The sequence below is a fragment of the Podarcis muralis genome, chromosome 6 (genome assembly GCF_964188315.1).
Source record: "Podarcis muralis chromosome 6, rPodMur119.hap1.1, whole genome shotgun sequence".
Taxonomy (NCBI): Eukaryota; Metazoa; Chordata; class Lepidosauria; order Squamata; family Lacertidae; genus Podarcis; species Podarcis muralis.
The window spans coordinates 80,054,053-80,066,934 of record NC_135660.1 but is presented as its reverse complement, the minus strand read 5'-3'; the positions used below and the strand labels follow the sequence as shown (position 1 = coordinate 80,066,934).

The following is a 12,882-nucleotide window of genomic DNA, read 5'->3' as shown; positions in this document are numbered from 1 at the left end:
CTGGTAGCCTCCGGGCTCCTCGCCTGCTCGAGGGATGGCATTGCAGGCAAGCTGCCGGCCGTCGCCATCGCCGCCCCCTCATGCGAGTGGACCTGCCCGGAGTGGTGGGCCGGGGGAGGCTCGCTCTCTGTGGGGATGTGGCCCGCACGCGCGGCCCCGCTTCCTCCTGCCCAGGGCTGAGCTCCTTACCCGCGATCTCGGTCTCGCGCACGCGGATCCCACTTATTCCGAAGCTCGCGCCACTAGCCGGGGCTCTCACAACGTGCCAGGGCGAGGCGGCGCGGCCCACTGACGTCATCGCGGCTCGCCGCCGCCCTCGACTTCCCTGTTACCTCCCCTCCCTCGGGTCGCCATGGTTACCGAGGACTGCAAGCTGCTCGGGCGAGCGTGGGGCATTAAGTGGGAGAAGGAAAATTAAAATTAAAACTCGCCTGAAGGCCGCCTCTCCGGATATCTTTCGATTTTTTTAATTTTTCCCGCGGCACACCAGGCAACGTCTCGCGGCACACTAGTGTGCCACGGAACACCGGTTGGGAAACACTGGTCTAGACCAGTGTTTCCCAACCTTGGGCCTCCAGCTGTTTTTGAACTACAATTCCCATCATCCCCGACCACTGGTCTTGCTAGCTAGGGATGATGGGAGTTGTAGGCCAAAAACATCTGGAGGCCCAAGGTTGGGAAACACTGGTCTAGACAACCTCTTACAAGTTCCGCTGTCACCAATAATTATACAACAAGCTCCATCATCCCAGGAGGGATATCAAAAGGTGACTTCATGTTACATATATTGGATTGTCTCCAGCATCAGTCTGGGTAGACCCACTGAAATGGATGGAGCCAAATTAATCATATCCATTGATTTCAGTGGGCCTACTCTGAGCATGACTGTATATATTATAAACAGGTATAACTACAAAAGTTACTTAATTGGGTAAATTGCTCTTACATGTTATCATAAGGTCAGGGGACATGAACTAATATCGATAGTCAATTGGCCTACCAATAGGAGCAATGCATGGCAGCAGCAAACTGTTCTCAAATTCACTGCAGGATGTTTTAACCCAGGAACAACCAATGTGGTCCTCTAAAAGTTGCTCCCATTATCCCTGATCATTGGCTTTGTCAGCTGAGGCTGCTGGGAGGTGCAATATATCAACTTCCAGAGGACACCACACTGGCTACCAATGGCTTTAATATTTTACCTGATCTTTGAGCTCACCTTAACTTAGTGAAGCCTTTTTATAAAGTCCACCTTGAACCTTTTGTTGCAATACTCTGGTTGACCTCCTCCGACTAATTTAAGGATTTGTTAGTCAGAGGCTAGTTTATAAAAGACAACACATCATTGGCAGTTAATCTTTTGCTGAGACTGTGACAACTGTACTTTCACTCTCTTAAAATCCCTGATAAACAAACACACAAATGTAAACTAAAGACTTCTTGGGTCTAGTAAAGGAGGGGTAGGGGAGGAGGAAAGATGAAGGAGGATCTAGCAATTATCCTATTTTACCTTGTCAAACCTTGTAACAAAAATAAGTTCTGCTGCACCATTACTGTAGGTATACTCTAGTTCATGTGCCATATCTTCCAGTTTATTTACAAAGCTGTAGCTGGTTTTTTTTAACTATTAAAGACATCCATATTTTTATTTTGCTTGCTTCCAACCCGAGTTGCAGAAGAAGGTACGCTAAACATTTTCAGTACCTTGTAAGGCACTATTCTCTGATGTAAGAGGGGAGCAGCCATGCTGCTACAGTGGTTTTTAAGGCCAGACTAAAGGAGACAGTCTTTGTGCTGAACCGCAGAGGCTCCCACACTGTTTCCTTGCAGCCGAGGGTCTATTTACACCAGGGGTGGGGGGAACCTTTTCGGCCTCGTGGGCCAGATCTTTCTCCGCCCTGCCCCCGCCTCCATCGGCCAACTCTGACAGGTGGGCGGAACTACCGGCCTGTCTGCCAATCATACCAAACTTTACAAAACTGGCAGAATTAAATGGTGAAGCTGGACCTGATCTGGACCGCAACAGGTGGGGGTGGATAGGCTTTTGTGTGCTCTCCAGAAAAACAAAAGAATTGGCTTGGATCTTAAGAGAGGTTTACTTATAGAAGTTCATGGAAAGAAAGTTTCCCACCATTCCCCCTGCCCCACGGCAATCTTGGCCTCTTAAAAACAAAAGACACTTCTCTGGATCACTGGGAGCCCTCCTAAATTATTTGGGATGGGTTGCAGGGAGCTGTTGGGAGAGGATGAGACAGGAAATTTTTATTCCATGAACTTAAGTAAACTCCAAGTCCAATTTGGGAGGCTGCAGTAGCCCATCCCACATTGTTCAGGAGGGAGCCCTGATCCTTCAAAGAAGCAGGGGGAGGAGAAGGAACACTTGACTTCCATGAACTCCCTTACATTAGTGTATCTTACGATCCAAGGCACTGTATGTAGAAATCTAGCATATTGGGTAGAAAAGTCTTCTCCAAGGTATGTTTCTTTTATTTGAACATTCACACATGCAAGCAACACCACCCCTGTCTATAGCGGCACACTCCAGGCACAGCTTTACTGCTTGGCTCTGTTGACTGTATAAATTGGCCCCAAGAGCACAATTTTCTAGTGCTCCACAAAGTAAATGAGGCCAGGAAAGCAGCATAAAGACAAAAACAAAAGGGGAAACCCATAACATTGAGAAGAAATTCCAGAAGTGTAGCAGTGTAGAATCCATTGCAATAGAAGCAACAAAGAAATGTGTGGCACGTTGGAAACTCATAGATCTGTTGCGGTGTGAGCTTGGAAGCTGCTTTTTGCCTTCTGTTTTCTGTGATGCAGCAGGAGAAGCAAGCTCTTCAAAAATATCAGATGCCCCAAATGAGGGTTATAGTTCAACCAAGGGCTCTGTGCTTATACCGTCCTTAGTCAATCTGCACCTGTTCTGGGAAACGCGCTTGTCCCTCTTTAGGTCTGTGGAAGCCTTGCTGATTTCAAACGCATCAGCCCCACATGACAACATTTATTTTCAGGAAGCGTTGGGTGGATCAAGGCATAGCGGAAACCAAACCTGCAAAATGTTGAGCCCGTCTAAGACTGTGCGTGTGTTAGGTGGAAGAAACCAAACATGAAAATAAAGATCTGGATGTCATCACAATAAGACACCACCATAGATACCACTCCCCACAATCCATTTCATCTCTGAGAACAGGGCCCGGCCCTTGATTTTTCTTCTTCTTTTTATAGTTAAAAAAACAAAATCCTTCATTTTTTTAAGTGCCTTAAGGTCGATGTGAAATATTTAGCACATTTTTGTCTTCTGTAATTCATAAAAGGCATTGTATCTACAAAACAGACCCCAACCAGTGAGGCCTTCCTTTTTCAAATCACGTCTTCGAGGATTTAAAAACAATGTTTTTTTTTTAGTGTGTGCTTTAGAATCCAGAGCAGAAGTCCAAAATCTCAGGCTCTGTTGAGCAGAGTTGTCCTAAAAATGAAGAGATAAAAATGAAAAGATAACGTCAGCAAATCGTCTTAAATGTTGTCACCTTAAGTTACATTAAGAGAAACAGATGCAACTGCGAATATACTTGAGATCAGCTCAGATTACTGGCTGGTATAAGTTCCCAGCTATTAGTGCCTGGCTGCCCCATTAAGCTTGGCTTCAGATCTCCAACTGCCTAGCTGGATGATTAGGTTTCTAGTTTTCTCTGTTACCTGTGTTTACCCCAGTATTCTCAATCATTTGATAATGACTTGCCAGTCCTCAACCATGTATTGAAAACTGACTACAGATCAGGTTTCTGGCCCTTGATATTGGAACTGGTGTTCCCTGATTTGTTTGTTTTTTATATTAAAAAAAATCTAGACTAATACTTGAGTTTAGCTACTACACCTACACTGTATCTCTCAACCAAAAAGTGATTTTGGATCCAGCCTGTCAAGCAAGGCCTTGATTGCTGTGCAATTCAGAGCTGTTCTACTGTGTTGGATTTAAATTTGCAGCAAAATGAAGGGAAAATAAGATTGCAGAATGTTGATGGGCTGTAGTGCCTCAGGCAACAGGTGGGAAATATCAGTTCTCAATACTATCCATGTTAAATTTTAAAAGCCCACACAAAACATCCTGCAAAAAGGAAACTAGTAGACCAGGGAGAAGTCCTTTGCTGGTTGTGTTGGCTTTCTATTTTTCAACAAAGGTGAGCATTGTACAATGTCACCCCCCCCCCCATACTGTACAATCATGTCTTGCATGGGGGGTTATGTTCCCCTGGGTGGCCTGGGTGTTTGGCTTTTAGTGTAGTCCTTTGAAGCAGAAATAGACGAAGAAGTCTTCTATGTATGGCTTTGATTTTCATTTGAGCTAGAGAAGAATTAATGGCCTAATTCTTGCCTCTCAATTGAGGCAAGCATCATGGAGTCCATGAGCATGGCAAACTTTGGCGGCCCCTCTTCTTTACCTAATGTGTAGCTCCCATGCTAAATTTCTGAAGGCTCAAAAAGGCCAGTTGCGCAGGTTGCATTTCGCAGTATGAGAAAGAACCAAGGAACTGGTTTCATTACCTGAGTGTCTTCCAGCTGTCTTTCTCCATATGATTTTCTGGACCTTCACTTTCAAATGATGCAATAAACAAAGCTGAGGGTTGGGAGGGTGGGGCAGAGAAAGACGGGAAGTCAGTCAGAACATGTAACAGGATTTTAATCACATAGGAACAGAGGAAGTGGCCTTATATGTAGTAAGAACATTGCCCAACCTAGCTCAGTACTGCTTTGACTGGCAGTGTCTTTCCACAACTTGGGACAGGGAACATTCCCACCCCTATCTGGTCCTTCTGCAACTCAAGCAGAGCTACAGCCCTTCTCCTTTTATAGCCATAATGATGTCAAACGATAGCATTTTAGGAGACATAAAAGATAGACTACATTTCCCCCCTCTTATCTCCATGGTATTCTGTAAAGCATGGATAGTTACAACTACACCTGCCGCTTTGGACCCTAAACCTATAAAGCACTGTGGTTGCATTATTGTCAGCAGCCTTGCAAGTATGTATCCTTTCAAACAGAGCCCTAACAGCCAAAGGAATCCTCTAATGGATTCTTAGAATACAGCCATGTGGTTTATGCTTGTCGGTTGCAGAGTTTATATCTCTTCCTCTTCAGCACCAACAACATCCACAGCTGTTGGCAAATCTGCCCATTTTCACTTTCACCGTTGAGCCTCTTGCACATGTTGTTTGTGGAAACGAGCAAATTTTACGTGAGCTGCCGAAGAATCTTACCTTCTTCACTATAAATAGGTGCTGTGAGCAGGTAGCTCTGGATTTTCTTGTCCTTCTCAAAAGGACACTCCACCTGCTTCCATGTGATAAAGTCGTGGATTTGCCTTGAAACTTCCCAGAACTTCTGTGTGAGATAAAATTATTCCAATCAGCATTTCATTATTGTTTATTTCATGCCACCTTCTGAACTTTGGTTAAGCCTATAGTTCAATGGTTAGAGATGACAGTGTGCAGCCCCCACGCCCCGCCCCCCCCCAAGGAAACAGGGCCATCAAAAGGCTTGTCAACTGTATGGGCTGCATCCAGTGCTGCACAAAACATAACTTTCTCTTCCTTTCCCCATGCACCCTTCCTTCCAGAATGTGCTCCAGAGTCCCCCAAACCCTCCAGAGCTGGTTTGAGGTATGTGCAGGAAGAGCCAAGGAGTTTGGTTGCACAAGCACTAGGACAGCACTGGATGCATCCCTACGGATTTGCAGTCACCTCCGTTGGCACCGCTGCAATGGGCCTTTTTAGAGCTGCTGCAATCGTGCACATGGCAGCAGCCACCTCACTCCCTCCTCCCATGTAGAAGCACCAGATCATGCAACCAGCTCCTCTGTGCAATCCTGGCATCATCAGCTTTGCGGCTGAGCAGGGATTTGAACCCAGGCCTCCCAGGTCCTGTTCTTGCACTTTAACCACTAGGTAAAATAGTTTCACCCCCTGCCCATTATGCAGCCAGCACTTCCATCTTCTACAGATGGGGACATAGGAGACAGGTTCTGTGTTCAATGTTGTGATAGCAAGTAACCCAATTTTTTGTCGTTGCTGAGATGCACTCACTTCAAATGCAATTCCCCCCCCTGCCCCTGATAGGTTAATTGCTCTAGTTTGAACGTGAGGCTGTGAGCAAGCTGTGACAAACCTATTCTGAAGGAACAGAATGCAAACAGATCAGTATAAAAATGGCCAAGTGGCAAGCCTCACTGACTACATATGGCATTCTGTTCTTTTGCTTGGATGTTTTGTCTGCCTGCAGCGCTCACTGTGCAACTGCTTCATTCACTGCCTGCAAAACAAGCTGTACCTTGAAGTTTATCTGTCCGTTGGGCAAGTGGTTGGTGTGTATTTTATGCAGAAAGTAGATATCTTTAATGAAGAGGTTGAAAACGGGGATGACTATTTTCTCCCTGCTGCTGTGTGCTGTCTGCGATCTCTGTGCTGCTCCTTGAAGGGCTGTTCGGTAATTGCAAAAGTTGCTGGATGGGTCCATGTGATGCTGTTTGGATCAAAAAGAGAATTTGTTAGAATTCCTCTGAGTACAAAGGCTTACAAAATTTGCTTTATAGTGAGCTGGATGGGGGTAATCCGATAATTACAAACATCCTCCCCACAGAACCTTCTTGAGACTGGAGGAAGTGCTATTTCATTCCTTTGGACAGGATGCATTCTGAGGAACCAAAGGAGCATGGAGAGTTCTGTATGAAATGGGTGCTTGCCTATACGCTGCATGGGCAGGTTTGGATTTGACCTGGGAGTTGTGATCCAGAGATTTTCAGGGTTGATTTTCACTTGATTACCTGACACCTGATGACCTACAGCTGCACATATGAACTCTGTCCACTGGAAAGCCTTGTGCTGGAGTGATGGGAAAGATATTGCCTATGATTTGTTGGGTGCACACATATAAGTCATCAGGCATTACTAAATATTGCCTTTGGAGAGAAACACCACTTGTTCAATTTTTGTTCCTGCTTTGATATTTTATTGTTTGAAAATGGGATGTCCTTCTTTCACCAATTGGTATTTGTTGCAAGGGTCTCCTTAGGGCCAGAGTGGCAGAATATTAGTGAAATTTCCAGTGATTCAGGACAAACCCCCAACAATATCTTTCAAATATTCCAAACCATTTCGCCCCTCCTTGCTTTCTCTCTTCCCCAGCTGTGCTTGTTTTCAAATGATTTAAAAAATAACGAGAGGTTTGTGGCAGGAATTACTTTGGTTAAATGTTGATCATCACTCTCCACCAGATGGCAGACTTAAATTGGAGATGAATATACATCATGCAGGCAAAAGGAGAATCACTTGGGTTTAAACAGGGCTGATACCACAGGGACTGAGGTGGGGGAGGGGGCACCGGCCACAATTAGGGACATTTCAGGTCCTTTCTCTGAAAGTTCAGCTCCCGTTTTTAAGAAGGATCTTTTACTTATGGACTAAAGATGCACAGGCACTATTCTGCCCAATTGCTCAGTAAGATGAACCAAGGTATTCCTTCTCTGCAGTGTTCCAGCCCAATGTGTGCAAAGCTGCAGATGTCTGATGAGCACTGGGGAACTTTTAAATATTATTTTCTACTGAAGAAATTCGACGGCTTTTGAGAGATCAGGCTATCTTAGCTGTTTCTCACTCAGCATCTTATAGTGTACCTTTTGAGCTTCATTCATACTAACTGGCTATGGGCAGAGAATAATTACTAAACACAGTTTTAAAGACCTTTTTAAAAGGAAGAAATACTTGGCACATTTCTGGCAGTATGTGGCAAAGCATGAACCATTTATGGTGCTATAATGTTAGTATTATCAAAATGAACGGTTTGGATTTTCATATCATGCTTTAAAATCCATTTTTCTGGGCTGTTCTAATAATGCATTGATGCAGATTTTTGCTGTTGTGTTGTGAACCACTTGGGACATGTGGAAAAAGCAGCGTATAAATGATGATGATGATGATTTAATTACCTCTAAAACATCAAATTTGGCTGTTTTGACTTTGGACCAAGTTTTCTTTAGCCGGGCAACAGGACTCAAGTTCATACCCGCTAAAAAGAGAAAGAAAAAAAGAAATGGAAAATTTTCAGCAAATCATTGAAAACATCCCTGCATGTCTGTCAGGATGCTTCCAGCAGTATTGTTGGTGCTATGTTCTGCAAATCACTACTTCTGCAGGCAGTTGTGTCAAAGGAGGGTAGTGCAGATGTAACGAAGATCAGAAACGGGCCATAGGATCGTGTGCTCCTTCTCACTTGTTCCTCTCCTCTCCAGACTGCACCCCTCCTTAGCTACCCTGTCTATGGTTAAGCACTGCACTGGCACCAACAGTGACCTGGCATCCCACTTAACCAGGATTCTTAAGCCCCCTTCCCTGAAGAGGGAACACCTGTAAGTTGGGGTTGCAGCTCTCTTAACTGGGGCTGTGCAACTCTTCTGGCCCCTTTTGCATGTTTAAAGTGCACTTCTGCAGAGGGTAAAACCCTGATCTTCCAAGAGCCTAACTCACACATGAATACAGAAGGCTGCTGGCTGCAAAAGTGCACTTTAAAGCAAGATGGGACTGGAGCAGTCATGTGACACCAGCTGGTGGGGCTGATCATGTGTCCCCACAGCCTTCATCTATGTGTGTTTCCTCTTCAGGTGACAATGCCAGTTTTGAGTCTAGGACAGGAATTCTTCTTAGTTTAATCCCAATTAAGGCAGCTGTTGCGTACCTTAAACACGTTTTAACGCAGGATGGAGGGAAATTTTGCTATTGAGAAAACAATTCTGTGTCCACTTTTGGTCACTTTTGTTACATCTGTGCCAAAGGTTTGAAGCTGGGAGAAGTTTGCATATCCAGGATTTGGATAATCTCTGATTACCCCCCCCCCCAAAAAAAAAGTCCTTTTATGTAATCAGGACAATGTAATTCACACATTAGGCATACACTTCAGTTATTCTAAGTGTGCACTAGATTATGTAGACAAGAAGAGGCACACTTGTCTTTTGCAAATATGCACTGACTCACTCTCACCAGGGAGCCAGGATTGGTTGTACCTCTCCGTCAAATATGCTTTGAGCATCAAACTCTGATTTGCCATTCTGCAACGCATGAAAAGGTCTTGTGTGGCTCGTCTCTTTGGCAAGTGCAGACTACTTTTACCTGTCTTTCCCCTGTCTCTTCTTTTGATCTCCCACCGCTTACCAGTTAATTATTTGGAGAGGCTCACTTGGTAATATCTTTGATGCCCATTTGTCATCCAGAGTGCAGCACTCTCAGCGGGACGCTGCATCTACTCAAACACCATCATTCTACTGACGCTGTCACACACATTGCCCACAGGTGCCTTGCGGAAGAGTACTCACAGATAATGGCCATCATGGAATTAAAGTTTCCAATGTTGAAGCACTCTCTTGCCACATCAATGAAAAATTCCACTATTCTTGTCCGCTGCTTTTTCTTTACAACCTGAAATTTAAAATGCAAACCTTGAATGGGAGAAGTGGGGTAGCATTTACTCAATGGAGGCATGGCATCCCGCAAGCAAACATTTGTTTTTTTAAAAAAAAGGCTTTGAGGAAGAGCATTTCAGTGAAAAAGGTGTTGATGCTTCTATCCTGATTTGAGTCACCTCCCCCCCCCATTTTTTTAGAGTAAGCCTTTGTGATAGTGATCTAAGATCCCTGTTTTGTTTAAAGAGCCATTATCTTTGGAAGATCATGAAAACTTTGTATGTCTATGGATGCTGGAATCCTGTAGCCTTATGTAAGGAAGAAACTAGGCGTTGGGGAAATTTTGTCAAGCAAAGAAAGAATGATTTTGGTGATTGGAATGCCAAATACATTTAAAACATTCTGTCCTCAAATGTAGAAAATAGGAAATATTCCATCCAGGGGAGGTGTGCTTCGGCAGGGTGGAAGCAGGGGGTTTGCTTCACTATAGCACTGAGGATTTATAATGCAGCTTTTTTTAACGTTACCGTTGATAAACTATCCTGAGGTAAAGCACTAAGCTCACTTCAAATCTGCAGGGAAATGAGACTAATCATCAGCATTTGCCCAATTATTAAGGCAGAGCAAGAAAATGGCCTCAGACAAGGCAGCGAAAAATTGCTGACCCCTCACCCCCGCTCACCTCATTATTGGCTGCTAGCCCTGATGTTCACCTAGCAAAGTGAACATGCTGCCACCCCATACACCTTCTTCTCCTTCACTGGAAGGAAGGTCCAAGGTCCCCCCCCCCCCCGAGTGAGGCATTTTTCCAGGAGAGTCCTGGTGCCACTGCTGCAGTTTGCCACAGTGGGGGAAAAAATATCTTTACATTTTTCATTTAAAGTGGGAGATTTAGGCATGTACTTAAATCTCTCTCCCTGAAAACAAAGGGTTTTAAAATTCTTAGCTTTGTCCGAATGACTGCCCCATGTTGTTTTTTAAAAAACACATTTGCTTCCCACATGACGTGTTGCTGAGTTGCATTTTTGCCTTTGCTGTTTGTAATTAGCTTCTGAGAATTAATGGGTTTGGTACAATTATCAGTCACTGTTCACTAGCCTTGTTGATAGTGGATCAATGCTTGCTTTCTGCATTATTTGTTCAAGTTTTGTTTCTGAGGGCTAACAAACGTTTTTCTTTTCCTTAAAGGCAGAATCACATGTAGGGAGAGGCTATGCTAGAACCTTTCTCCCAGCGTGCAAAATTTTACATGCAGAAAATTAACTGACATAGTGGAGCATCCAAAAAATGTCATTGCCTATCTGCAATCTAAAGTGATATAAGCCAGGAAAGATGCTACCACATGATTCTGCCACATGACTCTAAGAATTTTGGAAAAATGCACTCCAAAATTTATCACTGTAAGTTTTTCACTACCATACTGATTTCGTAGGTCTGGAAGATGATGTTTTGGGATACATTTCCATCTTCCGGTCAGACTCTGACATGTTACGAATCCTATGTGCGGTTGGTGTCCACCTGTTTGCATACAGAGAAGACACTTCTGTTGAGGTAAGCCTACATATTCTCTATATTGGATTTCAAAAACTCTAAGAAAGCTGTTCAGCTCTCAGCCACTAATGGTTGTTCTAAGTACCTCTAGATACTTTCATGTCACAGGCACACAATTCTCCTTTCCTTTTTATTATATGGAGTTTGAGAAAGAGGCATATGCTGTATGTTTTAGTTTGGCACTGTAAGCAGCTCAAGCGAAGCTTGCATCTTGGAAGCCACAAAGACTATTGCATCTCCACACCTACACACTGTTCATTCTAAAGCGAAGATGTACTGTTTGTTACAAGGCATGATGTAAAAGGTAAAAAGGTAAAGGTAAAGGACCCCTGTACGGTTAAGTCCAGTCAAAGGTGACTATAGGGTTGCAGCGCTCATCTTGCTTTCAGGCTGAGGAAGCCAGCGTTTTTCCACAGACAGCTTTCTGGGTCATGTGGCCAGCATGACTAAACAACTTCTGGTGCAACGGAACACTGTGACAGAAGCCTGAGTGCACAGAAACACCGTTTACCTTCCCGTCACAGCGGTACCTATTTATCTACTTGCACTGGAATGCTTTCAAACTGCTAGGTTGGCAGAAGCTGGGACCGAGCAACGGGAGCTCACTCCGTTGTGTGGATTCAAACCGCCAACCTTCTGATCAGCAAGCCCAAGAGGCTCAGTGGTTTAGACCACAGTGCCACCTGTATCACAAGGCATGATGTGTGTTCATATGACCAAACCCATTCCTTTTCCCTCGCTGTGGTCCAGTTCATATATTTCCAGAGCAACATGGTTGCTGTTTCCCACAGCCCCCATCCCATAAAGTTCCACAAATATATGACACACTGAATTGTGTTGGAGGCGAAAGTCACAGGGGACTTTGCAGTGCCACATCTGCTGGAACTCAAGAGGAAGTACAGTGATGAAGGAGCCTCCTGGGATAGCATTACATCCTACAGTATTAGCACCGCATGGGACGGAGCCAGGTGAAGCAGCAGTAACGCTGCTTGGGGAATGTATGAATTGGGCTTTTGCTGTGCAGCGTGAGTCAAATCAGAATAGGACGAGAATGGGTGCAAAAAATACAAATGGAAGCTGACTTCAAGTGCCAACAAATATTCTGTAAAGGATTGCATTTTTGCATGGGCGGGTGCATTCATATGCATCCTGAGCCAGAGGAGATGTTACTTGGTGGGAGGTGGCTAAGATACATAGAGTTTCAGCCAAGGCAGTTTGGAATGAGTTGGGCCAAAAACTGTGAGAGTGAAGGAAGAGTAGCTGGCACATTTCCCTTGTCAGTACTTGCCTTGCAAATCTCTGTCGCCACCAACATGCTGAGGCAATTAAACCAGTTGTCGTACGCCTCCAGAGTGTAAGTCTTAGTAACATCACCTCGGCACTGCAAAAGAAAGGTTGTAAATTATTCCTATATGAAGCGCTTGCAAAAAAATGGTTGTTTCCAGTGACACCCATGCATCTCCACACAAGTGACTTCAGCTTGCATGCTTCAAAGACAGACACACTCTCCAGGCTGCGATTCAACGGCGACGTGGGGCAAATGAACTCCCCCATCCCATGTGGTATCCTCCTTACTAGATCAGTGCCCTCTGTTATCGGGGAAATGTTATCTCCCGAGTTCTATTGGATGCAAAAGTATTCCCTGTTTGAGAGATTTCCAGCAATCAAGTGCCCCACATGGGCAATTCCCCCTCACCTCACAGGATCACAGCCTATGTGAGGTCGGGGAGCAGGGCTGAAGTCTCTGGCTCTGCCTCCTATGTCACTTCCTTGTCACCTGGACTGTGCACCTCTCACATATTGCAAGGGTAACTTCTTCAGGGGATGGGACGGCTGTAAGTGTTGGATATGTAATGATGGTGCCAGGTGAAACTCCCCAGGGA

The 12,882-nt window shown here is 44.6% G+C and overlaps 1 protein-coding gene across 1 annotated transcript in view; it reads right to left on the bottom strand.

The window, feature by feature from the left end:
- Window positions 1-2,784: 2,784 nt before the first annotated feature.
- Window positions 2,785-12,882, bottom strand: part of RASGEF1A (RasGEF domain family member 1A) — a 211,593-nt gene continuing 201,495 nt past the window's right edge. The window contains exons 8-14 of the mRNA XM_028729203.2: window positions 12,288-12,380; window positions 9,362-9,464; window positions 7,982-8,061; window positions 6,328-6,519; window positions 5,259-5,382; window positions 4,543-4,615; window positions 2,785-3,466 (exon numbers count right to left, since the gene is read on the bottom strand). Coding sequence (XP_028585036.2) covers window positions 3,442-3,466; window positions 4,543-4,615; window positions 5,259-5,382; window positions 6,328-6,519; window positions 7,982-8,061; window positions 9,362-9,464; window positions 12,288-12,380 — 690 coding nt within the window. The 3' untranslated portion in view covers window positions 2,785-3,441. The remainder of the gene's footprint in view (window positions 3,467-4,542; window positions 4,616-5,258; window positions 5,383-6,327; window positions 6,520-7,981; window positions 8,062-9,361; window positions 9,465-12,287; window positions 12,381-12,882) is intronic.